The sequence below is a fragment of the Glossina fuscipes genome, unplaced genomic scaffold (assembly GCF_014805625.2).
Source record: "Glossina fuscipes isolate IAEA_lab_2018 unplaced genomic scaffold, Yale_Gfus_2 59, whole genome shotgun sequence".
NCBI lineage: Eukaryota > Metazoa > Arthropoda > Insecta > Diptera > Glossinidae > Glossina > Glossina fuscipes.
Window position 1 is genome coordinate 3,252,167 of NW_023998431.1, and position 18,807 is coordinate 3,270,973.

The window sequence follows — 18,807 nt, forward strand, 5'->3', positions numbered from 1 at the left end:
CAATCTTCGAGAAGGCATAACAATTCGCGGCCTTTGTTGGAATGTAACTTGTATCTAACCGCTTTGCAATTGCAAAAGAGGATGGCGGCCACGATTCGCTTGCTGAGGAACACATAAAATAGTCTTCAAATTAAAACTTTTCTTCCAACCCAATATATATCAAAAATCCTCAACTTTACGTGCATTATGAACATTCTTGTCAACCTAATATGCCTTAAACACTTTCAACTTCAGATGTTTTATAAACTTTCCTGAAAGCCTAACACACAGTGAATATCTTCCCGTTCAAGTTCATATGTTTTATTTAAAATATGACACAACCTTTCTGCCAAAGCAATACATATCAAACATCTTCAAGTTCAACTTCATCTATTTTCTTTAAAATACGACAGAACTCAGCAACGATCTTCATATTAACTAACTAAGGTCTACATCAAGTTTGATATAGTAATGAATAATGTTTTTATCAATTTTTGCGTTAATTTAAAAAAATTTTTTTTTCACGTTACGACTTGATTGCAATCGAAAAAAAAATCGTATTAATTTTTGTTTCAGTCTTTTGTAAAGGGGCGTCTACGAAACATACACAGCAGCTTCGAATATTTTGATATAATTTCGTTTATTTTTCTCAAGTTTTCGCGAGTGTTGTTCTAATAATATCAATAACAAGCAAATGAATTAAAGTGTTTTAAAAATTTTCAAATTTTCAACATTTTTTCATTTTTTTCGTCGGTGATGGATATAAAAATATTCATTTTATAAATGAATTTGTTGTTTTTTCAGTTTTCTTTAATTATTAATTTTTGTTTTTTTTTTTTTGCAAAAGTCTCGGGAATTTATGGGTATGTGAAGGAGTAAGTGTACGCGGTTGTTTGTGTATGCATGTGTGATTTAAAGGAATTACTTTAATTTTTCATAATATGTAGAAAGAGTTCTTTTTTTTAAGTAAAATTTTTTGTTTTATAAAAACTGGAAAATGTATATATATTTTTTTATAATTCTTTTGTGACAGTCCTTTCGATTTCCAGCGTATTTCACAAACTTGTAGTTTGTTAATTGAAAATGTAAAAAAAAAGAAAGTTTTTTTTTTAATATGTATTAAACTCAAAATCATTAGAAGACATTAGCGGTAAAAAATAGGTACACATAAATGTGATATTAGTAGATATAATATAAATGACTTAATTAAGAAAGTAAAAATATTTTGATTAAAATTTTATTTTTCACTTTCTGCTTTTAAAAATATTACACATATGCTAAGCACTTTTTAGAAAAAGCTAGTGTAGAAAAAAAAAAAAAAAAAGGAATGACAAAAACAAGTAAAATGCTATAGTCGCCTTATGGCAAATATTGGATACTTATCACCTGGGCCAAATACTTGATATGAAATCTCCCAAATTAACAGAGTTTCAATTTCCTGATATATGATAAATAACAAATAATATATCACGTAGTATACCAACAGTAGGAATAACTTTCAAACCATGCGGTATAGAGTACGACATACCATTCGTCATAAATGCTGTTCAATTGCTCAGATTTCTATCTCAATTATTACATCAATAGATGTAGTGAAGACGGACAGACAATTGAGTAGATAGAAGTTGAACTGGTTGAGAAGCTTATGCCGCTCATGTAAATAAATGTTTAAGAGCACTGTAAAGCTCAATTTTCGGAATGATGAATACATTTTTTTCTTTAAGTGATGAGTATATGTAATAATAATATACATATGTAAATATAAAAAAAATGGTTTTTCCTTTTGTATGATTCAGTGCTTGACTTATTTTCTAAGTAGATCATAAACAAAATAAAAAAAATCAAAACAATACACAATACATAAAATATTATTCTTATATATTATATATGTTATTTTTGCTTCCTTTTTTCATTCACTCTTTCTTATCCTTATTTATTTATTTATTTTTTTTTTCTTTGTTTTTGAAAAAATTTACGTTTATTTTAATATAATTTTTCATTCACTTGATTTGACCATTATCACCGCTACTATTCAGATTATTATTATTATTGAATATATTTTTATATAGACGATTAAAATAGAAATTTTTACCCAACACAGTTGCTCTTACACGTGAAGGATGTTTCAGTAATTCTCACAATGTTCCGCTATTGTTATCGCTATTATCGTCCTCTGTTAAAGAAATTGTGGCACAACCATTATTAATATCATCCACTAATTCCGATGTTCTGGTTGCTGTAGAATTAACCGCAGAATCGTCAATCTTGTTTAATGACTTTTTATTCGGTGATACTGCGAAATGCATTAAATTTTTATCAATAACATCGCTCAGACTAATCGGCGGTGTGGTCGTACTTAACGGTGTTGCCTCGCTTGAGAAACGGCTCGCATTACTTAAGCTACTTGTACTCAATTGATCATCAAATATATCCAAGTTAACAATTGTCGATGTGATATCAACGAAACCGTGGCTTTGCTTATTCAATTCATAAAAAGAACTTGTATTGTGCGTAGATTCTTGCATTAGTGCAGTATTATCCAAATTAAAATTATCGGTGCGATTTCTGGGGCTGCTTTCAGGCAAATCAGTCTGCAATTTTTGTTCTAATTGATTTTTATTTTCACCATCAGTTTCATCGATATGATCTCTTGATTTCAATTGAAAATCTGCAATATACAAATTAAATTTGTATTTAAAAACGAAAAAAAAAATAATAAACAATAAATAAATAAATAAATGAAAAAATATCTTTTATTATATATTTACATTATTGCGTTATGGTATAAAAATCGGGGATCATTTTTCTTTCCCTTACGCTATCATTTAGTGCTTTACCATTTCAATTTAAATGCCATATTAGATATATGTAGCAATTTAGCGAAAGATAAATTTAAGAGGAGGCGAGATACTCCAAGTCGATTTATGGTCGAACTCTGAATAGTAGAAATCTTTGCTGTGATGATAAAAAGAACTCAAAATTGGAGTAAAAAGTCATGCATCGCTATTTTGCTATTCTAGGTGGTAGACTTCTGCTATGAATGAGTGGAAAATTGATTTCGTTGCTATGATAGCAGAAATGGGATCTTTGCTACAAGATTCTGACAGTATTTGAACACAATTTTCTATTATCTCTGCAGTGCTACTTACTATGACAGAGTTCGCGTCATATTGTAATTATATTGCTGGCCACGGCACCCACCATTAAACATCGTACACCACGCTACACTTATTCATACAATGATTTTTTAAAATAAGGGATTATATGGGATGCAGTCGAAAAATCGGCTCAGTTCGAATCATTTGCAATAGCGTTCGTCCTTCGACCAAAACATGTCGGTGTGCAAAGTTTCATCAAAATATCTCAAAAATTTGCAACCTGCACGTTTCATACAAAAAACCAGACAGACAAGCTTAAATCAATCCTGGAAATGATCCCAACCGATGACGACCATGACCATGATGAGTGCAATAAAAGATGTACCACAAACAGTGTGGGGTATCAACTATATAAGTGAATATATTAGTCACTTTTGCTGCATTAATTGTTAAGCAAATATTTCTTAAATCTGTACTTTTATTTGCTTTCAATCTTCAATTGGTACTTTTACAGTGATATACTCTGCAATTCTTTAAAGCAGCATACAAATCAATGGTTCTTTCTTAATTTTATTTTCGTTGCTCATTTTTCCAATTCTTTATTTATATTGAATTTTCTGCGTTCAATTCTTTTTTTATTTTATTTATGCGAGATTATGGCTCTTCATACTGAACATATGTTCCATAAGTATCCACAATAGCAAATCTGCAGAGAATTTCAGTTTTTTTATTTTTATTATACTGGCGCAGTTTTGTTATTCAGAGTTAGGCCGTTAGTTACCATAATTTGGATGATTGACAACTAAATTTAAAATCTTATATGCTAAAGACTAAAGGCATTTAGAAAATCGGTTATCCTATTTAATAATTAATAAGAAGGAAGTTATATTCGATTTGGTAGGAAGTCTTCTAATAAAAATGAGTAGCCTACGTCCGGTGTTAACTTGCAAGTAATCAGATAAAGTAGATTTACGAGGACTGGATTGTTTTGTTGATTCTAAACTCATTGTCTGTGTCTCTAATACTTCGCCACCTTACACTTAAGATTATTTAATTAAACCGGATTGCATAGTTATGTTTTCTTCTGTAGATGAATTAATCATAACAAAGCAAAGATTTCAATTACTTTTAAGAATTTCAATTAGAATATAAAATATTGCTACGAAATAAAAGAAGCGATAATTAATATATAAAAATACGATCGATCGTCCAGCTTAATTTGGTACAATGGTATAGATAACGGTATGGTTCGCTATACTCACTTAGAAATAATTAGTTAGTAAGATCATAATTATATTCACAAAACATTATATCAGTCATTTTACGTATTTAATAGTTGTTCTAAAAAATATTGATTTTTTTTTTTTTGTTTGTAATACGTACGAAGAACACAATATTAAATGGAGTAAACAATTAATCAATTAACTATGTAGGACAAATACATACTTCATAATCCGTTCATCCGCCCTTGTCGGATTTTCCCATCAATCACACAATTATCAGTGTAAATGTGTATTTGCCATTAGGAAATATTTTTGACATTTTGCTAAGTCTTTCCATTACAATCCACTTTCATCTTACACATAATCTGCGTTTGAGGTGTATACAAGTATATCGTTAACGAGGACGACGCAGTTAACTGGTTAATCGTACCGAAAATTACACGTCACTATTTGTTTTAATAAAGTAAAACGAACGTGTTGCTTTGTTTTTTGGTTTTTGTAATTTTTTTTTTATATATTTTTTCTATATATATTTTATTGTTTTATTATTTTTAAATTATTGTAATTTTTTTCTTTCGTTTTCTTTTTTTTTAGTTCATTATAATATATAGTTAATTGATACTTTTTGAAATTCGTTAATATATACAGAACGTAAACTAAAGTTTGGCAAAAATATATTTTAGGTGAAAGTAAGCTTTAAAAAAATTATAATCGGAAATACTGCATAAAAATTTTCACATAGTAGAATATTTAAATAAAACTACAATAATAAATTACTAAAGAAAGAAAACAAATTACCATTACGTCAAACTTAATATTAACGAAAAGAAAAAAAATCTCAAATAATTTATTGAGTGATGCTTTCTTTCTTGTTTTCTATTTCACTTACAACTAACTGCACTTAATAAATATTTTTGTATTTTCTTATGTATTTTTTTTTAAATTATATTGTATAAGCTATACGGAGACGTAAGGTATTATTATTAATAACATTTTAAAAATATTACTTCATATATAGCTTTAAATGAAAACAGTTTGTGACGTTTTATTTATTGTAATAATATATACAACACTTTTTGTGTATAATTAGTTTACTTAAACTATTTGAAAACGAATTTAATAAACTTAGTAAATAATGCCCCCCAAAGTATGTTACAAATTTGATTTATAGCATTATCTATAAAATATGCTACATGTATGTTAAAATTATAATCCATAAAGTATACTAAAGTTTATTGCTGGAGTTTTGGCTTCCTTTAAGCTTTCTCATTTCATTATTGCTTGATTATCTTTAGCCGATTTATGAAGTTCTTTTGTTTCTTCTTCTGTAGCCTTATAGACTATATAGCAATAATAGATAAGCAGTAAAGAAAAAATACCCAGCAAACAGATTGCTAATTCTTATCTCCTGCGCCGTTTAGTTTTCTTTTTTGAAGCCCCACTTTGTGCAGCCAATAAAGTCAAAGGTGTCATACCACTGATTGTCGTTGTGTTAATTGCAATTAGAGAGTCATCATGTTCGGATGATCGTTCCACCCCTCCAATTTCTACACCACTTTCTTCTGCTGAAGATGTAGACGACGACGTGGCCGCCTCAATGGCTGTCATCAAATTAAATTTGCGTTCCAATTTTTTCGTTTTAATTTTATGAGTGGTAGGAGCCGGCATAGTGAAAACATTATCATCTGATGTCGTAGTTGGCATTGGTTCCTCACTATCCGTAGTAGATTGTCCTAGATTATGCACCGTTACGGGATTCACTGTGAAACTATCATCCAGCAAAGCTGTTTCCATATTTTGAGCCGATCTTGGCAGTTGCTCAATTTGAGATTCGGTCATAGCTATTAAGGGCCTTAACTCCTCGTCATCTTCTCCTCTCAACACATTTTGTTTTTCTTGTTCTTTTTCGGATTGTTGCTGCTGCTGTTGCTTTTTGCGTTTTTGTTTTTTGGTTAGTTTTTTTTCTCCTTCTACAGCGACAATCTCTTCTGAACCGGAGGAATGGGCTGAACTAGAACATTTCTCATTTGTAGTGTTGGTATTTGTGGTAGTAGTTTCTTGAGAGCTCTGCTCTAAACTCATATAAGGATCTTCATTTTCAGTTAGAGATTTATAATCAGCCATTGAGGCCTCCTCTAAGGCCGAAGAAGAGCGAGTGGATGACATCGTAGGTGAAATGTCAGGTTTTTCGGGCGAATTGCGTACCTGCTGCTCATTTTCATAGTGTAGCGAACCACACAAAGCATAAATTAGATTTTGCTCTGTAAAATTTCGCGCGGGAGGAGTAATTTTACGTTCCACTGCAGGATTTTCTTGTACAGGACTCTCAAAATTAATTAAACTGATTTCTTTAATACAAGTGGTCCTATTATCCACAATTAACTCCAAAGGTTCTAAAGAAGGCAATGGAGGCAAAGGCTCCAGTAATTTTAAACTGGGAAACTCTTCAAATTCTGGTAAGGGCTTTTTACTTTTTTTAGTGTTTGATTTCGACGTACTAAATGATTCCTTTATATCCTTGGGTGTAGGCAACTCGGGAAGTAATTTTTCAAAATTTGAAGTTTTTGAAGCTCTATTTATTGTCCCTAAATTGGGATATTTTGGGCCATCTTGGCGACTTAAACTTTTAGTAATGATATCTGCGCCACTAAGACTTTTCCTAGCGCTTGGTGGTGGTGAATCGATACTTGCTGTAGTTTTTATTACTTCCAGTGATTTAATTACTTCGCCGCTATTGGCATTCTTACCACCAATAACTTTTATATCCCCCGTCTTTGAAGGATTGCTGTACAATAATTCTCTTTTGCATTCTGTCATTTCCGTCTTTTTCATTTCCTGTAAATTTAACTTTGGATCGTTTGGCTTAATCGTAGTGGTCTCTGGCTTAGCGTTATCCTTTCCTTTTTTTTTAGGCGATGTTGGTGTATTTATTTCGGTTTTAGCCACTTCTTTTTTTTTGGGGGAACTAGGCAAACCTGCCGCTGTCTCCTTAACAGTCGGTTCAATTCTCTTTATATTTGTTGTCTTTTCGGACTTTTCACCATTTTTCTTATAGGACATGTTTTTATCTTTAGTTTTATCTATACACTCAAGATCTAAGGTTTTTGAATCTGCTTTCTTTACTTGCTGATTCTGCTTTTCGTTTTCATTACTCGCTTTGCTTTTTTCAAAAGTTTGCCTTACCGCCTTATCGTTGCATTTTGTTGTCTTCATCTTCGGTTCTTTAAGCGCCTCTTTATAACTTTCATCGTATGGAATTGGTTCATTTGAAATGAGCCCTGTTTCGTTTTCTTCGATTTCTTCATCTAATGAGTTCTTTTCTTCAATTATTTTACACTCATGCACCGCTGTTTGCGATGTTGTGGTTTCTACTGTTTTCACATTAATTTCCTCTGGTATTGTTTGTTTTAGATTGTCATTCTTTGTGGATTTGCCGGCATTGATTTTTATTTCCCCCCTTTTTTTTATATCTATCGATGCGCTTATATCAATCTTTTCGACCTTCTCCTGTTTAAGATGTGCGTCTGATTGCTTTGCTTCTTCAACGGTCTGTATACTCGTTGATTGTCTCTTTTGCATTTCTGTCAGTTCCTTATTTTTATTTTGCATGGTTTCTTTGATCTTTCGGTCATCCTTTTCCGTAGCTAGACGGGTATCTTTATCTTTCTTATCTTGTTTGTTTTGAAATTCATTCTTTTTGTAATCTCGTACATAACTGGTCATTAATGAATCTTCGTTTTTCTTTTGCTGGCTGTCACATTTTTTGGCATTCTCCTCATTCTCTGGCTTGATGAAAGTTTCAGTCAATTCTGGTTCTTTCGCATCATCTTTGACTTCACCTTTGCTTGCACTTCCCCCCATTTTCGTTTGCTCATCTTCATTGGAATTAATCTTTTCGGCTCCCTTTTCCTCATGTTTGCCAATACTTTGATAAATTTCTTTCACAGTAGCTTTTTGCTTGTTCTTTCTATCGGAACTTTCATTCATTTTCCCTATTTCTTTACTTAAGTGACTTTGCTCTTCCGTTCTTTGCGTCTCCTTTTCGTCAGATGACTTGTCCTTTTTGTATGATTTGTCTTTATTTTCGTTGTCCTTTTTACGTTCTTCTGTTTTAATAAAACTTAGAAACATTGCATTGTCTTCGACAATTTGTTGTTTCCTTTCGAATGGATTATCTACCAGATGTGTATAACAATCTGACGAATCACTTGACGATTTCTTTTTTCTTAATAATTTTTTTACTTCAATAACGTCTTCAGCTTCCGAACTTGAACCGGATGACTTGCAATTCCTCTTTTTATTTTTTTTCGTTTTCCTTGCAGATTCTATGCCTACACCAAAGGGTGCTACCACTGCCTTTTCAAGATTTTCTTTTACTGATTGCTCCTTCATCTCATCAATATCGATGAGACTATCAACCAAACTTTGAGCACACACTTTTTCAGTTTTAATTAAAGATCTTTTAGTGATTGGTGATTGGTCTTGCGATTTTTCCATCTTTTCGTTTGGGGAGGTTGTGGGTTGCTTTTCTTTTATGGCAGTTTTTTTTTGTTATGTATAATTCTGTATTAGCGGCAGTCTGTGGTTGCGTCGATATGGTTTCCATGTGCGAAATAGCGGTTTCTGGCAATTGTGGGGGTGGGGGATTTTCTTTGTCACCAATATTTTTCTTATCGGCCGATTGTAACGCTGCCCCGTTTTGAGCACATTTTTCTAAGCAAAGTTCTGTTTCTTTCTTTTTGTCACAGTAATCTTTTATAGTGTCCGTATCTTTTAACGATGATTTAAGAACGATATTGTTTCGAACATTTACTTCTATTTTGGAAACTTGTTCCGATTCATTTTTCCCAAATTTTGCCTCAAGTTTTTCGACTTTATTTTGAGGTGGTGTCTTGATTTCAACATTTTCCATTAATTGTATTTCTTGGCTTCTCCTTTCTTCAGGTTTTTGTTTTAGGCTTTTTTCAACTTTTTCGATATTTTCTTGTTTTTCTTGCTTCTTGACATTCTTTTCTTCAACCATGGATTCTTTTCTAAGTTGTTTTGTTTCAGAATCTTCTCTAATATTATTGTTTTCCTTTTTTATTATATTATCTTTCGGCTCTTTTTCTAATGCAGGCGAACACTTTTCTTTATTCAAACTTGATAACTCTTCAAAATTACTATGGTCTCTCTGCCTAATAGGACTTTCTTTGGGGAACATTTTTCTTGTTTTTGCTGCTAAGGTCTTTTGTTTTTCCTTTTTACTAAGCTCTTCGTCTACTTCTTTAGCTATAACCGGCACTATTAACTTATTGCCTATTACTTCGGGGGGTTTACAGAGTTCTTGATTTTTACGTTCTTCTTCTTCTGTTTCTTCCAAGTTTAGCTGTTGCTTTTTCTCATCGCAGAATATGGCGACAACTGGCCGGAATAGGCTTTCATCACAATTCTCATGTATTACTGCCTCTTCGGCAGCCAATTGTGAAACAACTTCATCCAATATATCGGTCTTAATATCGACACTAAGACATGAATTCACTGTTGTTACGGTACCCAAGGGATTAACAATTTTTTCTATAGAAGCTTTAGATTTTTTATCCATCAATAACTCATAATCTAATTGCGGTTTGTACGAATGTATATTCGGTAGAGCTGTGGCGAGAGCTGCAGCTGAAGCGTTACGGGCTATTATATAATCCTGATCATCGGCCTCTTCGTGATCGGCTAAAGCATCATAAAAGGGTACATTGTCGGCAACCGTGCTAGCGGTATCAGCGGACAAACAATTACTACCTTTGAGAGCAAATAGACAGAAAAGAGAAAAAAAAGGGAAGAGAAAACAAAAAAACATAAGATAAGAAAAGAGTGTTTTACACTTAAGGAAAAAAGCCAAAGGCAATGCAATAAGTCTTTTCTCTTCTTTTTTTTATCGGTTCATTTATCAAAAAATTTTTAACACGTAAAGTTAACGTTAATTAATTAACAGTTAAATTGGTGATTTTGGATTTTTTTCATAAAATTTTCTGTACATTTTGAAATTATTGTTGACTTTCAAAACAGTGCAAAAATCTACGTGAACACGTTTTCATCAAAAAAAAAAAGAAAAAAAAAAGACAAATAAATAAATAAATTAGAAAAAAAAAAAATTATAATAAAAATGTTATTTCAATTATTTAATGTGATTGTGTGTAAGGAAGTTGTTACAATTTAAAAGTTATGTAATTAAGCGCCAATATTAACGAACGAAAAAACATGCTCATTGATGGATTTAAACGTTAAAACGTATGTGAGAAGCTTTGAAACTTTGAAAATCCGTTTTTTTTTCATTATTGTCTTTCTTATTAAACGAAACCAATAAATATAGCATCAAGTATCGTTTTAGACGGAATAAAAGACAAAAAAAAAATTATATATTTTTTTTGCAGATTTATATATGTATATGTGTTTGTGTTCCAAAAAGCATTATATGTATGTGTGTGTGTTAGAAAAATCTTTGGCTTTTTTCTTGTATTCGCAATGATAGGTAAAACAACTCTGGCCTGAAAGGTCGCTTCTCTTATGCTCTTTGTCTTCAAATTTTCTCTCTTTATCTCTTCATCTTTCTCTCTCTCTCTCAATCTTTCTTTTATTCATTTTTTTGCTAATGTTTAGTTTGTTCAGTTTCCTCTTTTTGTATTTTTTTTTTAAGTCTCTTCAACTTATAGAACACTACTACTGGAGTATAGAAAAGGATTTGTGAACATATATACAAAGCTTTTCCCTTTAACAAGCTTTCTTGTTAAATGACGACTAGCTTTTTATTTATGCTAACTTTGACCTTTCGTATACTACTAATTAGTAAAATTTAATTTAGAAAAATATCGAAAGAAAAAAAAAATATATATATATATTTGAAATAATTACGTAAAATCAGAAATAAAGTAGTTTTTTTTTTTGTTTTTTTTGCTTAATTTTGAAAATTAAAATCAGAAAAGTTAGATAAACTTTATCATTTTCTTACAAGCCTAGGCTTAGGTGAAAGATTAGTTGATGCAAAAGCAGGTTGTGAGTCGAAGCAATGATAATTATATATATATATATATATATATATATATATATATATATATATATAAATATATATATAAAGTATATGTATATATATATATTTTATTATTTTTTTTTATAGAGAAATACCTAGTAAGAGGTATAAAAATATTAAGAGTGTGTGCGGGCGGCAACAATCAGGGACCATGATAACGGGTAGGTGGTGATCTTTCGATATATATATTTATCATGTTTTATATTATTATTGTTATATCCTTTTATAAATGCTGCAAATTATTTTAAAGAAAAATTATAATAAAAGCATGCAATGCGTCAGGAAAGAGGATTTAAAAATGTACATTTTATTCATAATTGATTAATAATAATATTGCACACAAATCACACTAAGAAAGTACACGTAAAATATAAAATTACAATTTCTCCAAGTTCTGTAAATATAACCGTCACCAACATCTTAAAAGAAAGACCAAAAGCACAAAATAAGTCTACCCTTTCATTGTCGGATTCACGTGTAACAATAATAACCGGACAAATAGTTTGACAAATGCTAGTAATAACTGGAAATCATAAGATATTAACTGTTAATTATAATAATCATAACCTAACTGATGACAATTGTTGAAAATGTCTATTGTTCCATTTTTGGAATTTGCAAATTTTCATACGCAAATATAACTAACGAACGTAGAGAGTTTCTATAGTCAATAATAATGATCTAAAAAAAGTTTATATTCTGAAATATTTTACTCATACATACATATATAATACATACATAAACAGAGTCTTTCTGACATTAAAAAATTTCACATGATTTTCAAAGTAAGATCATTTTTTTTTTTTTTTTTTTTTTTTTTTTTTTGTTATTGAATGACTAGATGTGTAAAGCGGTGAACATGTTTTCTTTTCCTTTTAATTCTTCGTCGAATTAATAAAAAATTCGATTTTCTAGATTTATGCACCATTTTAACAAGAGATTATAGAAAATCAAAATCGAAAACGAACACTTTTAACAATACAATAGTAACTAAAGACACTTTTTTAGACAATTACAACAACGTAAAGAAAAGAATTAAAGGAAATTTTTAATTGCTTTTTGTGGAAATAAATTAAAGAATAAAGTACAGAATAGAGAAAAGACAAAACTGAAGACAAGGTAAAGAGCAGCAGAGAAACTTACCTTCTTTTTGAGTAGACGATCCAGAAGGTGATTCACGCATAGCATCAGCCAAATCCTGTTTTAGGCGTGTCTCACCATGTGTTAGGGAAAAGTCCGAATTTAAATGATCATGACGGAAGCGATCCATTAATTTGGGACTCTGTTCAATGCTGCCTGTAGAATATTGCGGTAAAGAGGCATTACAATCACAAATAATTGAAAGAAATAACAATGAGATTATGATTATGCTCTTACTATAAGAACCTGACTCGATGAGTACGGGCACTCCGCTCGAGCGATTAGGAGCTGTCAAAGGCATATTTAGAGGACTCGAACGTTCATGTCGTGTATTAAGAGCGGCAGCGCCGGCTGTTGCTGCTGCTGTATTGCTCTTTGATAGACCTATTTCCACTGCTTCTGTATCCACTAGACTTAAATTTGACCTATTCCAGGTATTCATTTTTTACAATCCTTTTACGCTTTTCAGTTCGCACTTACCCGCTTGGTGTATTATATGTTTTAAAAACAAATTGTGGGCCCATCCACAAACGGCGATGTGGACCAGCATGCGTCACTATTTCCACTTGCGATAGCCAGGAATCACCTCCTTCATCAATATCATCATATTGCCGGGTACTATCGGTTAACATGCAAGAGTTGCGATTTTTCATCAACCAATTGTCCGAAGCAAGTGGTGGCCTTATTTCATGGGAGCCTTCTCTACGTCTTCCCAAATTCCATTGGGCTTTAGCTTCTACAATTAATTCAATAGGAGTTTCGTCAGATACCTTCTCTTTGGCAACGGCTGCTTGAATAAAAAAGAAAATCCATAACTACGTTTTCAAAAAAAAAAAATATTTTGTTTTCCATTTTCACATACTTGAAGCAAGTCTTGTATCTAAGTCATATTGTATAAGAGCTCCATGACCAGCCATTACAAATAACGAGTCCACTGATTTACGTTGCACACGATGTGAAGCTTCGCGCGTTACATTAGGTGGATCTAGTAGCCATGAACGCGATTTAGCGAATATAGCACAAACACTCAAAGGTTTGCCATTGTCATCAGATAAGGAAGGCAAACGCTGTCGCTGAGATCCTGATCCCGTACCACTAGGCGTCGACTTGGAAGGTCCGCTTAAAGAAGCCGAACCGGGTGGACTTCCTAAAGCAAAAGGTTGACGCAACTGGGCCAAAGGAGTAGATAACGTAGGCCGCGGGAATGGGGGCAAAGTCGGATTGTGGTAAGGTTGTAAACATTGAGTGAAAGTGGTGCTCTCCGAATGTGATATGGGTGAATTGGAACGCCCATCAGCCGTAAGTCCAGCAGAACGATGAAAACGTGACAACTTATTTACCACATGCAAAGATGAATGTGTTCGCGTCCCTACCGGGCCGCCATACGGTGTAATCGGGAATACATGGGTAGTACCTCGGAGCGTGGACACAGCTGCCCAGCGTGAATCCAATGAGAAGGCAATATTCTGCACTTTAGCAGTGGTATCTCCGCGATGTAGTACATAGAGATGATGAACAGCGCCCAGACTGGGTCCAACAGGATGTGGTTGTATCCGAAATACGTTAAACTGATGGCCACGACGATCGGCAGTCAATAGGAGCATGCCCGAATTATCAAATTCCATTGCCACTATGGCCTCAAAATGAGCTATAAAATGCACTATTATAGGATCACTGCCGACACCTTGATTGCTGGATATGGGCACACCGGATGTTGGACTAAAATCTCTGAGGGAATTCTGTAATTACATCAAGTAATTTAAAGTTGAATATGTTGTCAGAAAAATTTTCTTACAATTCAACTCACTTTAATATCAATAACGGTCACAATACCGGCTTGTTTAGAATCCCCAGTCGTTGAGGAATCGAATGAACTACTTTTTGAACTACTCACACTGGATGTGGTACCAGTTAATCCGGCAGCTACTTGCTCACCTAATTCTCGCAATCCTTTCCCAAGGGATTTGGCAGCATTTAAAACAGTAGCCTTATAACTGGCAACACTTTCACCATCGCATCCACCACTGCTACGCTTAGAAGGTAAAAGTTTATGCTCAGCGTACGCCAACCAACGTGGTCCTAAAGCCACAGGATTAGGATTTATTCTAAGGCGGAAAGGTAAATTCAATATTTTTAAACTACTTTTCAAAAATTCAACTAACCCTGGACTTGGATAGCAAGTGGTAATCGATAGACGATCTTCTAGAGTGCGGGCATCAAAAATGGCTATACGTTCATGAAAAGTAATCACAATTGAGGAGCGATTTGCCAAAATATCAATGACGGGATTTTTGAATTTTATCGTTTTTACTTGTGCGCTTGTTTTAAGGGAAATAAAATTTACTGCACAAAACTGAGGCTGTGCTCCTGAGGAAAGATTACTGTCAACCACAGCCATTAGTGGACGTTTCTCGGTAAAAGCGTCAATCAATTCATCAGCACGGCCATGGTCCTCCGTTGTCATAGATAAAGAAGGTGTAGGTAATATTCTTAAAGCTGTCACTTGACCATGACGCCAGGAAAGAACTTCTACCGCCTCACCATTGGCTGGAATAGCCCAAACTTGTATACCCGAACCGTAACCAAGTATAAGCAAAAGTGGCGGTGCTACATTCCCGTCTAATTCCCAATCTTCTCCATAACGTAAATCACTAATATCGGCCGCTGTTTCAAATCTAGCCCAAGTTATTGTGTCTTTCGGGTCAGTATGTGGCGGAGCCATAGTGACTTCATTTATAAAACCTATAGCCGATTCTAATATGGATCTATCAGTCACTACTTGAGGAGATACCATGGCAGGTACGCATGTACCAGCACGTGAGTTATCATATGAAGTACGTCTCGGTGAATCGGCCGACATATTTATTATATATTTGGCAATTTTTCAACGTTTGCGTTCACAATTGCTATTTTTCAAATCTCTCTTTCGGAGTTCAGGGAAAAACTCCAAGAGAGTGAAAAAATCTTAAATGAAGAACGAAATGAACGAAACTTCTCACTCTTCCTCTCTGACGATATTTAGCAGCTCAACAGGTTTTACTGCTGCCAGCCACGATGCGTTTTGTTAGAGAGAAGAACGTTATTGAAAGAAGCTAAGCTTTGCTTTCTTTCCCCTCGCGCCTCTCTCCCTCCCACTCTCTCCTCGCCTTCGCTCGATAAGAAATTGTAGACACACCGTCTGCTGTGAAATCTTTCTCGTAGTTTATGCAATATAAAATTGTTGTCGTACCTGTTGGCTTTACATATAACCTGCCGTTCTGCTGCGCTGTTCTTTCTGAAAAGAAATTCAAATTGAACACATTAACAAAGTGAAAACAATTAAACAAAATAAAAGGAAGAACAAAAAATATGCACATGCATGCGCATCAAATATTTTCTTTGATCTTTTTTCGTTTTTTTTTTTTTTTTTTTTTTTTTGCTTATGATACTCATATATAGTGCTATGGTATTCAAAATGCACTTGTTTTCATATATATTGTATAATACTTGAGTTTTTCTTACTTTCGTAGCAAATTATTTAATATTGCAAATTATTTAATATATATGTACATAGATGATGCTAAAAAGACTTAGCTTGGGAACGGGATTGCATCTGTTGTAGGGGCCGCCTCTCAAGTATTAAATACAAATATTATAATTAATTATAAGTGTGTGCGAACAACTAAGTAGTTTATTATAACCAACCAGGTGTTTCTCAGCACAAACGAGTCACTTGTTTATTTTTAATTTCATTTATTCACTTTTTTTTTTTTTTGATTATAATATAAAATAAAAAAAATTCATATATAAGGAAATTTTTATTTATAATTGAACTATTGCAAAACTTATATTTTTATTCCACAACAGAGGCGTAAAACTCTTGTCTGAAGCGATATCATATTATTTATCATTTTACTCAAAATATATATAAATATAACGAATTCATTTTTATTGTAGTAAAGCAACACAACTCCAAGAAAAAGTGAAATAAATCAGAGATTTTCTATCAGCTTCGCTTCTTTTGCCAGCAAAGTTTCTTTTCTTCAAAATTTCTTATTATTAAGGTTGCACTCAATGCACTCTAGGCATCATTCGACAACCTTTGACATAAACCTTTCTTAGGCGACGGGAAGATTTATTGTACTTATATTAAGCGGAAATTGATTTGAATTCCAGTCAGACGTGAACGTGAGAAATGCCAAAGTAAGCGAACCAAGTGCATAGTTTGCAAACTGATAAGGTTTAAGTACGACAACATATAATAATGCATTTCATCGGTTTATTCCTAAACGTTCTTATACCCATTACCGAGAGATGAGGGGTGTAGTCGTTTTGACAAAACGTTTGCAACACTCAGAATGAAGATTCAGAGATCCCATGATGTCTGCATATTCTTGATCAACATCAAATTTTAATTCGATTTAAGCACGCTCGTCTGTCCGTCTGTGTACATTCGCCTAGCCGCATACATGACGCCTTCGGCTTTATTTGTGGCAGGAAGATTGAAATTTCTTACAAGCAGGTTGGTATTGAAAATGGACCAAATCGGTTAAAAGTGACGTCTACGGTACTATCTAAGATAACGATACATCTCGTTTTTTGAGAGGAATATAGGATTTTATCCATCATCTATAAACACACCATGTACACTACAATAAATAAATCTACAAAGATTTGAACGTATATTCTATGGGCTGTAGCACGTGTACAAAAATGCAAAACAAGTGGGCCACGATTTCTGAATTTTGCAGTGTATCATAATTTCATATTTTTTCAAAACCGTTTCAAATTCAGAAGGCACCTAGCCATCTCTGTCCATCATCGGTTCATAAGCTGCTGGCCGAGACATATTCAAGGGTCTTTCATGTGTTACTGCCGTATGTTGCACATCTTATCGTCATAAAACTCATTTTAATAATAACAATTGACGATGAAGCGCATGTAGACACGTTTTCGTTAATTTCCTCGCAGGTGAGATCGTTAAATTCATTCTACTTTTCTTTTGATATTTTGAATTATCAACATCTATCATATAACTTTAAAACAATAATCTTCTCATTAGAGGTTTTACTTATCTAGAAAGTAAAAAGAATTGTTTTCGGTCATTTACCGGTGTTGGTACCTTTGTAGCTAAGATCATTACAACTCCTTTTTAATCTGCAAGAGTAGCAATGTTTACACTATGTACTATTGCAGCAGGTCGTATCTGGCAATGCCTATAGCTATTCCCAATACCGCTTTTGGTGCAGAGTGTATTAAGTTCGTGCGAGAGTATGCAACACCCAGGAGGGCTTCAGATGGACCCCTTATATGCTGATCGATTCAGAATTATTTTCTAATCGATCCAAGCTTGTCTTTCCGTCTATATGCTTGGTGTCTGTTCATGTAGTTTTATGGTTATCCTATAAGTGTCAATTTTTGAATTATTTGGTGACACTTCCTACATTGCTGTGTTTTGACAAAAGGAGGACGCTTCCTGAATAACGTCTCATTTTAAAAAATCGTTTTATAAAACTCATTGAGTAATAGTACTTGAACGTTTTGAATTGGTATGAAAAGTGTAGTTCAAATGGGTAAAAATTTAGGAACCCCTTCTCATAGTACCGAGATTCAATTTTCAATATTCTATGGTGAAAACTGAGTCATACCAGTAATTTTGACAAAGAAATCGACATTACCGAATTTGGACTATTTAGGTCAATTTTTTGGATACTATGAAGGATGCAAAGAGTCTCAGGAAAAGTAACCGCTTATACGCCAAAAATGTCTAACTATAAATATTTTTGATGAAGATGACAGTAATTTCACATAAAAATCAATCGGACCAAATGCGAACTATTTGCGTTCAATTCTAATAAGATTTCTCATGAATACTAAGCAAAGTGGCTATGGAAAAACATCCATATTTGAGATTACAATGCGGCCAAACTAGTTGCAAATGTTACCTGTATTCACCTATGTACACTCATTTTTCGTGAACAAAAAATTGTGGAAAATAGTTGGGCTTTTTTGAAAGTTGTCATGAGTTGTCCACAAAAATATTTTTTGTTTTTCAGTATCGACGGAGTAGACTTCCAAATTCAACTATATCGCAATTTTAAATATTTAACGTAATCCTAACAGAGCTCTGTTCAAGAAAATATTAGGTGTCTTTGGTAGTTAAATTCGAATTTATCTTCACAGCCTTTAAATTCATGTAATCTTTCCGTTGTAGCCATCGAATAGTGATTTAAAAGACAGTTTTCCCGCGCCCAAATATTCAGAGAGAATAGCGCACCTTGTCATCTTTGGAAGGTCAGCTAATGCTTGATGTTTCACTTTTGGATTG

At 33.1% G+C, this 18,807-nt stretch overlaps 1 protein-coding gene across 1 annotated transcript in view; it reads right to left on the minus strand.

The window, feature by feature from the left end:
- Positions 1-4,843: 4,843 nt before the first annotated feature.
- The window catches only part of LOC119637388, a 39,952-nt gene continuing 25,988 nt past the window's right edge, over positions 4,844-18,807 (minus strand). Inside the window, 8 exon segments of the mRNA XM_038033388.1 lie at positions 4,844-8,785; positions 8,787-10,075; positions 12,504-12,656; positions 12,738-12,925; positions 12,981-13,287; positions 13,363-14,239; positions 14,308-14,605; positions 14,663-15,774. Of these exon segments, the coding sequence (XP_037889316.1) occupies positions 5,702-8,785; positions 8,787-10,075; positions 12,504-12,656; positions 12,738-12,925; positions 12,981-13,287; positions 13,363-14,239; positions 14,308-14,605; positions 14,663-15,360 (6,894 nt within the window). The 5' untranslated portion in view covers positions 15,361-15,774 and the 3' untranslated portion in view covers positions 4,844-5,701.